The sequence below is a fragment of the Myripristis murdjan genome, chromosome 12, assembly GCF_902150065.1.
Source record: "Myripristis murdjan chromosome 12, fMyrMur1.1, whole genome shotgun sequence".
Classification (NCBI taxonomy): domain Eukaryota; kingdom Metazoa; phylum Chordata; class Actinopteri; order Holocentriformes; family Holocentridae; genus Myripristis; species Myripristis murdjan.
This window is the reverse complement of record NC_043991.1, coordinates 26,496,532-26,510,300: the sequence shown is the minus strand read 5'-3', so window position 1 is coordinate 26,510,300 and position 13,769 is coordinate 26,496,532. Positions and strand designations below refer to the sequence as shown.

Below are 13,769 nucleotides of genomic sequence, written 5' to 3'. Positions count from 1 at the left end.
CCCCTGCTGTTGTTTGGATGTCTTTACACACTGTATAAATTAATTGCCCGACCCCATTGCCGATGCTGACAGTGGTTTGCGTCTGAAACCTAACAGAGCGGACCTCAGGGAGACAATTAATGAAGGGAAAAGCCTGAGAAAAAGAAGAAAGGGAAAAGAGAACATGACAGACAGAAACAAAACAGCAAAAGCTTAAACTGTGAGAGAGCGAGCAAAGCGACAGGGCCAGTTATCAAAACTGCCGTGTGATTTGCTCTGTTGAACCGTTTTTCGAGACGAGCGCAGATTTATGATTTCAACTACAGCACCAATCTGGGGCAAAACGCTCATCAGGTTCAGGAAGTAAGTTATCGCTGAGGACTGTGCCCTCCCACGCGCATTATCGCCACTTTGCCAACACATTCACACTCGCTGTCTCCTCACTGTCTCCTTCAAAAGAATTCAGTGTCTGCATCCGAGTTTGAACACAAATACGGCATTTGCATTTAGATTAACAGGAAGAGGGGAAACGTCTCGCACCTATGGAGTCGCTAAGGTGGAAAGGACACTTGGTGGAACATGAAACAAGCGGAGTGGCTTTGTGTTCGAAGTCAGGAAGATGGAGCACTGTCCTTCTCAAATGTGCTACCCTCAGGAAGAAAGTGCTTTTTGCAAAGTTAGTCGTCTGTAAGTGCTTCCCCAGAAAGTTCTATGAAGCCACTCAGTGACCCGATTTAGGCCTGATGTGTGGATATTTTGTACCTGTGTCAGAAGTTCACAGGGTACCACTTTACAATAAGACTATACGCTCATAAAGGGTTTATGAATGGTTTATAATCAGGGTATTAATTCGATTGTAAGCAGTTTATAAATAAAAAATTATTAACAAGCTGTCACACAGTCTTCATGAATGCAGGCTCACTATTTGGCAAGATCAATTTACCCCTTCACTGCATTTATCCTGTTAGGCTAAATGCAGTGCAATGCAAATCTCAGCTTTTCCTAGTTGCTTAGTGAACTCTATCTTTTTTCCTTTATCAGTCAACTATCCTTGGTGTCAAATAATGACCCTGCACTGATATATGAAAATTGTGTTGAAATGAAATTGTTTATTAATGATTTATGTAGTGTTTATGACCTAATTGATAAAAAAAAAAAAAAAAAAAAATCCTTTATAAGGGTACTCTTAATGTAAAGTGATGCTGTTCACTGGTTAGTTCTCTACCCTGTTTTCTTTGTATCTGTGCTTATACTGGTGTGGTCCTGGTGTGTGTGTGTGTGTGTGTGCGTGCAGTGAATAAGTCAACTCACACAAATGGACCATTACTGCAGTGCCGATGGTCTTCCACCACACATGGGCATCAATTTGTGCACTTGTGCATTAATTTACATCCATACATTTGTGTTTGCCTTTGATCCCTCAGTGGACGGCGGCTGGGGGGAGTGGACTGAGTGGACAGTGTGCAGTGCCGAGTGTGAGAGGCAGCGCAGCAGGGAGTGCACGGCCCCGGAGCCCAAACATGGGGGTCGACTGTGTGATGGGGCGGCACTGGCCGTGGAAAACTGCACCGGAGGCCTCTGCACTCAGAGTGAGGAACAACACCGACTCACTGGTTACCATCATAAATATCAGTTCCATTGTGTTGCAATTATAGATTTACTCCTCATATTTTTTTTCTTGTGTGGGCTAAACCATCATTAAAATCAATCATTATAATCATCCTCATTATCCTCATCCGCTTTGATTTTCCTTCCTTTTCATCATTACTACCTGATCATTCATACCAAAATATTGACAGCATCAGTGACTGAGTGAAATATCTTCCACTCAAACACAGTAAGTGATTGCATCAGTTTCATCACGCTGTTAGCAGCAAGTGCCAGACGTCTCAGAATGCATTTTAATAACACTCACACTCGTGCACGAGCGTACTCACACACACACACACCCAAGCTGGTATTGATGGAGACGTAATTAGCCACTAGAAATATTCAAAGAAAATATTGTGTGTCTGTGTCTTTGTAGATCGAAAGCTGCTGCATGACGCCAAGCCACAAGGTGAGTCGCTCCTTAGGTTCCCTTTTCTGCCAAGCGCTGGACTGAGGTCAGCTGCAAGGCGGCCATGAACTGTCCCATTTCACATACGGATGTTCACACAGACATTTCTCAGGTAGCATCCACCATTTAGGAGCAAATAACTGAAAAATAACAGCGAATTTGCTTTGAAACGAATGCACTCATTTTCCTCTCGCAAGTAATTAGCAGTGATTAAAGGACAGCTCCAGTGTGATTGGAGTTTTTCACTAATTTCCCGCATTTCTGAATCATTTTACTAAGCAATGGATTGTTTTCAAGCGCTTTGTTATCATATCATGAGATACTTTCCTAGCGCCAAGCGGTCTAAAGAATATCCCACCAACTCCCACCAAAGAGGAGGGTGCTCATTTCAAGCCGCAATCAAGCTTTAATTTCCATTTAATTTCATGGAGTGTGGCAAGCAGAAAGCATCTTTCTTTGGTTTGTGTGCTGCCAGCCCGGTCTCTGTTCAGTATTTTGAACTAGCACTGCCCTCATGAGCTGTGGAGGTGGGCAAGAGGTCAACATAACAGGAGACAGAGCTCTGACAGGAGTCCAAGGTATCAAGTGAGGAGTATCAGTTCTATTCCTACCAGTTGTTCAGTCACAACAGTATAAAGGTGTGTAACTGCAGTGTGCATGTTACTGTGCTGAAGAGACATGCTGTAAATGACATTTTGGGTCCAGCCATTGGAGTTTAATTTGTCCTTTGTCTGTGCCATGGAGAACAGCATCCCCAGTGAACCAAGGCTACATTAAGCTCTGCACTTGAAATGACATTTTGATCACAAATCAATAACCATGATGGCAAAAACTCCGAAAATAAGGCCAGGTTGAAAATCATCAGAATAATCCTTAATCCTTAATCCTTAATAATTCTCCTAAAAGCAGTCAATTTTCTGTCTGGTTGTGGTGTTTCGTCATGAAGTGGGCAATTTCTGACAATTGTTTTTTTTTTTTCCAACTTTGCTGAAAGTTGATCATCAACTCTTGAGCAAAGAATTTCTCTCATCGCCTTCCAAATTTTCTGTGTAGGCACTAAATAGGATCTTGTCACTTTTGCTTTGTCAGGTGCTGTTTATGCACAGCAGACGAAGAAAAAGACAGTTCACCTCAATAATATATAGTGTAATAAACCTGAAGGAGTTTATTTTACTATATGCTAGCCTGTATTAGTTTATATATTAGCCTGTATTAGTCAAGATGAGTCATGATATCACAAAATTTACAGGACTGTCCCATATATTTTGTGTCCTGTGTACTGTTATGCATATTTTTATTACTGTTACCATAGGGCCATTATTAACCATCTACCAATATTTCCACAAATATCATTACTGTCATATTTTTTGACCACATTGAGGATAACATCTTAACAAAACAACCTGTACTCTACCACTGCTCGGCCACTGTGTCCTGCAGTTCTGCACTCTCTGGTCCTGGATTATTTCTGCGTTGATAAATGCCAGTTAATAAGTAACATGCTGCGAAAAGCAATTTGACGCCAATTTAACCAAAACCATACGTTCTCCTTATTTGTCCTTTAACACAGTTATGTATTTTTGTTTGTCATGAAAGGGGGGAGAAAAAAGAATGTGGCCTGCCTGCCAAAACATCCCCAGCCCTCAATTAACCTGCTGCTGTAGCTGTTAATGCTGCTTTGCATATTTTGTAAAATTCTCCTCATTTGAGCTTCAGGCTACTTAGCAGGCTTTCTCAGCAAGTCCTGTTTCAGCGCCGATCTCATTATCTTTCAGGAACAAGCGAGCAGCCTTTTATTTCCCACTCATTCTTTCTCTTTGTGGAGTTGGACGCTGCAGTACTGGTGGGACCAGATAGAGCATAATCATTGCCGATGAGCTAATTTAATGAATTGGTTTTGTCACATTATCCCAGTGGAACACCTCGTGCCTCCCAACACCAGAGCCAAGCAGTGTTTTGAAATGACAGTCAGGTGCTGGGTTGATTATAATCGTCTTCCTTGCGAGGTTCCTCATTAGTAGCTTTAACACTCTGGGATGGAACAACGAAGCACTGCATAAAGAGGCAGCGTCGACGACAACCAGAAAAGAATAAAGTGGTCTGGAACTAACGAAGACTTGTCTCCTCTCTCAACTTCAGCTCAGCAGATATTCCTCAGTAATGTGGCTTTTCAGTTTATTTTAGGTGAGTCCTCCTCAGCGTTCTAATTAAGAGCAGGAGAGGTAGATGGCTAAATCAAAGATTCTCTGAAAATTCTGCTAACCTTTTCTCTCTCTTTCCCCCTCCCTCTCTCTCTCTCTCTCTCTCTCTCTGTCACACACACACACACAAACACACAAACACATGCACCCGCTCCCTCGCTCTCGCTCTCGAAGGCGTGGAGAGCAGCAGCGATGTGGCCTTGTATTCAGGCCTTGCCGCCGGTGTTGTGACGGTGGTGGTGATGATCATCGCTGTCACTCTGTACCGAAAGAACCAGAGCGAGTACGGCGTTGATGTCATCGACTCCTCTGCCCTCACCGGCGGCTTCCAGTCCTTCAGCTTCAAGACATCACGCCAAGGTGAGCCGCGAACAGTGCACTCATCCAAAAAGGACATAAGGACATAAGGCACGGGCATGTCAATCATGTGAGATGAAAGTAACCAATTGCATTTGCTCACATTGCTGTAACTGAGCAGCTTTGCGTGTACTTCAGGAGATTGCAAGCCCAAACTCTTATTTCACTCTGTTCTCTGCTATCACTCTGTTTTTAGCATTGCACTGGAAATTTCAGCACTGGCGTTTTTAGCATTGGAGTGGAAGCGTAGACTGTGAGGGTTTACACAAACAAGTATAACCTGCACCAGAGGTGGAATCGACTCATTACATTTCCTCATGTTACTGAAACTCAGTGCCTTTTTTGTGTACTTGTACTTGTGTACTTGAGTATTTTTTTTTTTTAAAGTCAGTGATTTTACTTTTACTTAAGGACATTTTTGTCCATCACTACATTTAAAATCACATCTATTACAGAGAACAAATGATCAATGACAGACTGTGGAAACTTCAGTCAGCAAAAATGAGAGGAGGAACCTGCTTCCACTTTTTTGGTTTTTCTACTTTTTGTCATTTCCGATAATAAAAAAAAAAAAAGTGCATGATGAAAAAACTGCAGGTGGTCGATGGAAGCGAGAACTGTTTAGACTCAACTGGCAAAAATATGGAACAAGTGTGGACAAAAAGGGGTATGTCAAATATCAATGAGCTGGCCTGACGATGAGAACCATGTAGACTCAGTCATCATGTTAGGTGCTTATTCCACATGTGTCAGTTGAATCTACAGGGTCCTCACTTCAGTTGAGCGTCATGCCCCTTTAAAAGCATGTAGTTTGCAGCATCCTTTTCTAACTGCATGGAAAAGACCACAGCTAACACAGGTACTGTTCTGAAAAGGAACTCAGTCACTTTTCTCCCAGTTTGTTTTAAATGAAACACTTCTTGCTTTTACTTCAGTAGATTTTTTACAGCAGTACTTCTACTGCAGTCAAGTATCAGAAAAGTAACAGTACTTCTACTTGAGTAGCAATTTGTGGTACTCTTTCCACCACTGATGTATGTGAGGACAGCTGGACATACCATATCTTCTAATTACAATCTTTCACGGACAGTGGTGCCCTGGTAATGCCGTCTCCCACTGTGAGTGCAATTTTCTTACACTCTGTTCAAATTGAAAAAGAAAAAGGGGAAGGAAAAAAGAGGTCAGTAATGTCACTTTGCGATTGTTCTTGCGGTTGAAATCATAGAAGGCAGATCAGGCTCGCTCTAGTTTCAAATGATAAGCAGAAGCCTCAAGGAAACTGATCTCATTAGGTGATGACATTACTGGTCAATAAATGAAAGGCCTTCCTCTCAGAATCAAGATAGCCACCATCTGAAAAAGAAAAAAAATAAATAAATAAATAAAAGGAGAATTGACATCGACTTTCACAACATAATTGGCAGCCTGGAAGTAAACCTCATTATGGGAAAATGTTGGAGTTAATCTGTGACTTATTAGCTTTATCAGAACCTTTTATTGAGTGATCAATGAATTAGTTTTTCTAAATATGGATACATGGCGTGGGTTATCTATGTAAGAAAAAAAATGAGTTATTGGTGAAAAATGAAATTATTTCATAATCCCATTAATACCAAAAAAAAAAAAAAAAAAAACTAATAATAAAATTAAAAACAAGGGCTAGAAGTGCAAGTGAGGACACATCAGTTCAATTAGTTTTCTGAGCAAAAAGATATTTCTTTCTTTCTCTCTCTCTCTCTCACACACACACACACACACACACACACCTATGCTTAGCCTGTTCATACCCAGCTGAGACTTGACACGTGTGACTGAACTGTCCTTGGATTCAATGGCTGCTTTGCCCAATTGATGTGTATTTAATTTCTTCATTTTTCATTTTGGTTTGACTCCAGAAAGTCAAATAAAGTGCACTCGAGATTTCTACCCGGCGATACAGTGAGATGACATTGACATCATAATACAAATGGGCTGCCTTTCTCCTCCCAACACAAGAGATACGGTACAGGGGATGTAAAGAAGGGAGACCAGGCACAGATCGAATTTTTCATTTCACACACACACACACACACACACACACACACATGCCCACCCATATCTATAGAGGATTCTGACTGGATTAAGCCTTGATATTGTTGAGGGCCATGTGTTGATTCACTTCCATTCCATGTTGTGGTTGTATTGATGTATTAATTTGATCCACATTGTACCGTCTCAAATTGACATCAACTTAATGCAAGCAATACAGTTTTGTATATGATTAATTTATAGTTGACACTTTGTTTTCTGATATGATTACACAAATTATTGTGACAGGTCAGGGGTGAAATTGACTGTATTGAATTTTTCAGCATGTTGTTGTCAACCTTCAGAAAACTGCTGTTATGCAGATAGTAGAGCACATCGCTGCCGATACAGCACACACAATAACACTAAACACCTCTCTGTACACTGAAGCAATGCATCTACACATGTAGCAAACACATTTCCTGGGTGTAAATAAACTTGCAGTTTAATCTAAATTACATACTGACAAGTGTGGTTTTGGTTAATAGTTGAATTCAGCAAAGTGTTGAGCGGCACAGCTACCGCTCTGTATGAACCATAGAAATTGAATGGGTAGAACCGGCGTGGGCTTTTGGTTGCAGGGCAAATCAGAGTATTTCCACTTGGTTCACTTTGAACTGATGCCACCGTGTCGGCAGAGGAGTTTGTTCACGTCAGGAGAAGTGATGCATGGATAAAGAGTCATGTTCTGTTTTCACAAGAAAATGAATAACGGAAATTTAACCTTGTGGCTCTTGATTTAAAAAAAAAAAAAAAAACTTGGTTGTGGCCGGAGTTGAGTCTTATCTGGTAGGTTGCTGGTGACTTCGCAAGAAAATTTTTCAAAAACTTTGTTTACAACAACACAGCTAATTAGGATTCACCATTGAAACTGAATGGGATTAATTTAGCTCATATCTAATTAGCTAATATTAACACTAGACTGTGGTAGGTGCTGAATTAGCCGTCAATGATATTTAAATAACTTGCAGTGCATAGATGATTTAAATTACTTTTGTGCATTACATTTATTAGATTTATTAGATTTACTTTCTCTGTTGTTGTTGCTGCGAGCTGTACACACCGCAACAGACAGATCCAGTTATTACAACAAACTTCAAAGGTCCACAAATACTATTCTAGCCATATTCTACCCATTTAATTTCTATTGTATGATACAGTATATATTTTTATTTTATTTTTTATTTAATACATTTTGTGTTTTTTGTATAGAAATTTGTATAGAAAATCTCTCTGGAGCTGAAATTATGATTATGCAACACTATGTTGCTGCAACTCCAAGTGTTTTTAATCATTTTTGTGCAGCCAGAGTGTTGTTCTACCCGTGCATCCTAAAAGTTGGCAAAAATAAACAAACATCCTTGACTAATGTCATGATTTTATGCAAAAATGTTGGCGTGTGTGTGTGACTGCTTTGTTGAGCGCTCAGACAGGTTTTTGTCAATAGTTTTGAATGTCCAAACACAAGTGGTCTCTCTAACTGGCTGCTATGTGATCCAATTTGTACTTGAGCAGAGTGAAACACAGCTGAGCTGGAAAATATGGGCTACCTGTAGTGTTATCTGTATTTAGAGAGTTTCAGAAAGAAAAAAAATAACAATAATAAAAATAAAAATGCTATTTATCGGGGTATTGATTTTTTACCCAGCCCTAGAATGGAACATTTTTGTGGGCCTGTGTCACCAAATAAAACAAGAAAATCAGGGCTCAGAAGTATTGCGTTTGAGCCCACAGATGGAGACATATTTTCACACGGCTGACATTATGGGTCACCACAGCAACGGCTCTCAGCAGGGTGTGATAAAGTGCATTTTGATAACGCAGCAGGTGGCAGAGAAAGCTTTAATCTTGCTTTCTGTTCCCGCTGATACAAAGGCTAAAACAGCCCCACTTGTATGGAATCACACTGCCCTCCCCTGTTGCCACAGCCTGGCGTAGAGACACGCCGATCGTTTCTTTTGCAGGCAAATCCTCGGCGATGAGTCACTGCGAACACAGCTCACGTAATCCCAGACAAAACACATTAGTAATTTATATATATTTCCTCATTAAAGGGAATCGGGCTAGTTGTTGTTTGCTTTAGCTGTGCGTTCCCTCGACAGCGAGGCCTTTGAGTCTTTGATCAAAAAAATAACTTCAACATATGTGTCTTTATTTTGTCTTATCTTTTATTTTCATTTCATCTCATCTTATCTCATTTTTCCTTTTGGTTTCTTTTCTATGCTATAATTCCATACAGACCTGTTTATTTTGTTAAGTGCAAGGGAATTGGGTTGAAATGTACAAAAAAGAAAAAAAGAAAAAAATTGAATTAATCAAGGCGATAGTTTGCGTTTTGAAGGCAGGTTATTGCACAGTCATTGCCCACGCTGGTATCATGTCAGTTTTGTTTTGCTAGCAAGCTTACTGTAACAACAAGTTTCCGTTGTTTCCGCAGTAAACAAGTGAGCACCAGTGCCATGTTCCACCCTCGCACAATTTGACTGATTTGAATTATGATGACAGCTCCCACGGCAACGCCTCTGTTTTCTTTTCTGACTTGCTTCTGTTAAAAATTTCTCCAGATCTCTGCTGTTTGAGCCGGAGTTGTGGCTATATGAGATTAGTGGGCCTGAGTTTGCAGGCCTGGCAGTGCTGGCATGTGACTATAGCACAGTCATACCTTCTTGCAGTGATGCAATGTTGATTTATTGGATTATTCATATGTTCTTAATATGTTGCTGCAATATTTTCAGCAACACTTGAAGGCCACACTAGACTATTGTGTTCCAGTGTAGGAAATAAACAGAAAAGTCAAGAACATTTTTGCATGTATCAGAACAAATCGGTTAGTTTTAACTCTCCTATTTCAGGTCACAGTGTTGGTAGATGATTTAGCTATAATGAGTGAACTAAGGCACACTTTGCCTCGAGCCAGCAGCACCTCAGGAAATATGGAAAAAAGGCAGCTCTGCAGCCATCTCTTGATTAAAATTTTACAGTTAACCAATATAAGCCACAACAGACCACCCAATATTAGATTTTAGCTATATGTTACCTGCCCAATGCACAGAGGCCGGGACAGTGTTGCAAATGATTGCTGGAGTGGGTTATTGCTTTTCTAAAGTTTCCTGAGTTCAGTGAATGTTACATTCAAAAACTGTGCTAGTTGTGTTTCAGTTCTGCAGGAGAGCCACCCAGTGATGACAATCATGAACTGGGCTTGTGTCATGATTTGGGATGTTCTGTATGGGTTCGGTAACACGACAGCAGTAAAAATTTAATTTGCAACCTGCAGCTAACTGCATGGAAGTTGCATTGTGTAAAGCTTTTTATCTCCTATATTAAAGCCCAGCAAGACAAACACATACTATAAACATTATTAAACTATATTGCTCTATTAAACCGCATATTTATTCATAGATTATAGGGTCATTTACTCATTTACTTATAGCAGGGTTGGTCACATAGAAGGCTTGGGCACTGGACGGCAGCAGGGACAGATACTTCTCAAGGAAAGCGACAGGGCAGAGTAGCTTTTCTGGTGGCTCATATATCTATTTTGCTTCACTTGTGAAACTTAATGATTTTTCATGTCATCCACAAAAGCCATCCTTGCATATTTGTATCCATAAGGATAACAAATGTGTTTAGTCTCATCAATCAATCCCCTCCAATACTTCTCCTCCCAGAATGTAGCTGGATGTAGCTGGTTGGTTCTTGTGGCCATTGATTGTAATGTAATAATAATATAACTAAATAGTAAAGATGTTTTTAAAAAAAGATCTAAAGAAAAAAAGTGATTTCCCGCACAGTTTTTCACCTCTGCATTGATTTATTCAAGGTAGTCAGTCGACATTTCAGTTGCGAGAACCTTTCTCAAGATGCTTCTTGCAACCGAAACAATGCCTGACTCTCTTGAATAGATCAATCAATCTCCAGGGTCTTTGATTCCCTGCACGAAGCAAATGGTGTGTCTGTTGCCTTGTACTTGTTATGATTTCCATCTCTGTAGTCATGGTTGCTCTTAGAGTCAAATTTTTGTCCTTTTTTTTTTTTTTTTGTAGTCACGTCACTGGTCTCAGCAGAGCGGTCCGTGTTGTTTGGGAGTTGCTGTTAGTCCAGTGACATCAAAGACCGGCTGAAACTGTTGCAAATGATTGCAGGGAAGCACCAGCGCGAAACACCCGCGGTGACCTCTGATTGCGGAAGATGTTGCCAAAATAGTTAATCAAGAAATTCACACATTACCACTTTATTTCCAAACATTTACTGCAGGAATTGGAATTTTATTTTCATGGGGCTTCAGGGTGTTGCTCTCTATCTTATGTATATTTTTATTTCTCAAAATTTGTCTGATTGTCTCATAGCAAAATTATATGTATTCAAAGTTTGAGAATATAAAGAAAATCTAAATTCAGGGATAAATTAGGCTTCCTCCTATTTTGAAGATTATTAATTTGGGGTACAAGACCACAGCCCAGGCATGTCACAATATAATGTGATGTAATATGCCATAAAGCTGAAATGTCCACCATGATGCTGATGCTGATCATCATAAGTGTTTGTTACACCACTAAGATATCAAATTAAGACATTCTACTAGACTCCAATTGCTGTCTGACATTTTTAACTTTTAATTAGGACTTTGTTATGATGAAATGTTTTTATGGCAGTCCTGTTTCTATGGTGATGATATTGACGCAGCTATCATCGGTGGTTAAAAATCGCTGTTGTCTCGACATGCCCTTGAGGTCATTTGCTTTTCTAGATTGTCTCATGACACCATCCACACCAAAGAGATCTTAATAGTGGCAGTGATTTGCTCTCTTTGTGGTTTTGGTTTTTTGCTTTTTTTTTCAGGGAACCCACTGCTCATTAGCTCATCCATACAGCCTGATCTGACGGTGTCGCGGACATACACGAGCCCCATGTGTTTTCAGGACTCCATCGATAAGGAGTTGATGGCCGAGCGTTCACTCCTTGACCCCTTGCCTGACCTCAAGGTCAAAGGTCAGAAAAGACAGCCTCATTTCCAGTGTATTTTAAACAAACGTTTTTGTCTGTTGCTGTTGGACTTTGGAGCCTGACTTTGACTAAATGACTCTCTGGGTGTCATGTTTGTGATCTGAGCGAGCCATTTGTTTATCTACAACCAGGTCAGAGTTCCTTCATGGTATCTCTAGGGGTGGCAGAGAGGGCGGAGTACCATGTCATGTCCCACCCTCAGACCTTCCCGAGGGGCATGGCTCCAGACTACAGCGGGGTTGCAGTGGAGGCCACCCTGGGCAGAAGGGAGAAGAGCCTGTTCATCTCCCAGGCACCGCTGACCCCCACCAGGCCTCCCCACAAAACAACAGGCGTGTTTGGCCACGCAGGAGGGAGGCTCGTGGTGCCCAACACTGGTAAGCCTCGTGCGGAGCCATTTTCAATGTTTCAGTGCTTCAATAAAAAAACATCTTTTAAACAAATACAATATGAAAGAAAGGAGTGCAACCCCAGAACGACTTTGAATATTTTCACCCTGACGTCCGCCTCATCGTCTCCAGATCATCGTCTGTAGCAGTCATCACATCTTTTCAAAACTGCTGTGCATGTTCATGACCCCGAGGGGATGAACGCTATAGATTTTTCTGGCGCCATGACCTTTGCTGTAGTGTCACCACCAAACTGTCAATTTGTGAACAAAATAACTCGAGTTATTTTAATAGCTTTGATCAAAATCCTTTCAAATTTTCTGTGTAAGGACATAGAAAAAAAAAATGTGTCTTTGAGGATTCAGGTTATATCTTGCTATTATTCTCCAGCAGCATGTTGAGTTATGATATGCTGGAATATTACAGCCCAGTCACCACGAAACAATGTTGGCCGTTCAAGTTTCTGCAAAACCAAGGATGCATTGAGATGTCACATTTTTAAGTTATGTGACGTAGTAAAAAAAACAATGTGCAAGAAACGCCAGCATCAGTCAACGGGATTTTGCTTCAGCAGGCTGGGGTTCCAGTCCTGTCTCGAGAGCCGCTGAGAAAAACGTGGCTTTGTTTTAGCCCTTGTTGAAAACGCTCGCATGACAAAGACCCGAGAAATAAATTGGATTTCAGCAAGGCAGAGGAATAGGATTGGTGCAGGACATGGTTTCGGTCTTTGAGCTGCAGGTTAGTCGGAATGATGAAAGGTTGTGATAATTAGTCTGTCACATAATTCAAGCTACTCTCTCTCATCAGCACACATGGCCTACATTCTTCAACCTGTCCCTGGTGGCGCTTTATCTACTGCAGCCTAAATTGGTAGTAATTCTTGGTCACAGTATGCTCATGTTTTGTGTGTCTGTGTGTGTGTGTGTGTAAAAGGAAAGAGACTTTGTGCATGTTTGTGACAAAGAGACTGTTGGCAGCATTGATTCGTAAGGCCTCTGGGACTTGCCTCCGTCACCTCTTTCTGGGGCCATCACCTCTCTGGCTGTCACCTCCAGTAAAGAGACCTGACAGCAGAGCAGGTGTGTGTGTGTGTGTGTGCGCGTATGTGTGCACCTGAGGTTGTACGTGTTGATCAGCTGCCGTGTGCCTTTTTCTTTGTAGGCATCAGTCTGTTGGTGCCTCACGGGGGCATCGCTGAAGACACAACCTGGGAAATGTACATGATCATCAACCAGGAGGACAGCAGGTGAGGGACTCCCGCCGACAGTGGAGTCTGTTTCTCTGGACGCCCGCTTCCTCTCCTTCATCTCACTGCACCGCATCTCATCTCTCCTTTCTCCTCAAACAGACGTACACAGACTCTCTCTGTCTGCCTCATTCTCATACACAAACATATGCGCGGAGGCTCGCAGAAAGACGCAGACATGCTCTACCCAGCATGGGGCCCTTGCTCATCTTGCACACGCTACAGGGAGGACATGATGTGTCACAAATAGGCTGGCAGTTGCAGACGTAGCCCTGCAGACTGCAGCATTGCCCCGAGCAACTGGCTCAGCGGAGACACACGCACCCCACCTTCCTCGGAGCCTGTTCTGTGTCTGCAGCCCTAACTGTGACACCATGTCTTTTTATCGCGACTGGTTAAAGTGGTGGATGCTGTGAATTTTTGTGAAATCACAAGGATAGGCGGTATTGATTTGAGACTCAGTC

The 13,769-nt window shown here is 41.4% G+C and overlaps 1 protein-coding gene across 1 annotated transcript in view; it reads left to right on the top strand.

Annotated features, from left to right (window-relative positions):
• The window catches only part of LOC115368869 (netrin receptor UNC5D-like), a 185,203-nt gene that overhangs the window by 153,747 nt on the left and 17,687 nt on the right, over positions 1 to 13,769 (top strand). Inside the window, exons 7-12 of the mRNA XM_030065270.1 lie at positions 1,404 to 1,568; positions 2,006 to 2,038; positions 4,414 to 4,599; positions 11,506 to 11,655; positions 11,829 to 12,047; positions 13,221 to 13,305. Of these exons, the coding sequence (XP_029921130.1) occupies positions 1,404 to 1,568; positions 2,006 to 2,038; positions 4,414 to 4,599; positions 11,506 to 11,655; positions 11,829 to 12,047; positions 13,221 to 13,305 (838 nt within the window). The remainder of the gene's footprint in view (positions 1 to 1,403; positions 1,569 to 2,005; positions 2,039 to 4,413; positions 4,600 to 11,505; positions 11,656 to 11,828; positions 12,048 to 13,220; positions 13,306 to 13,769) is intronic.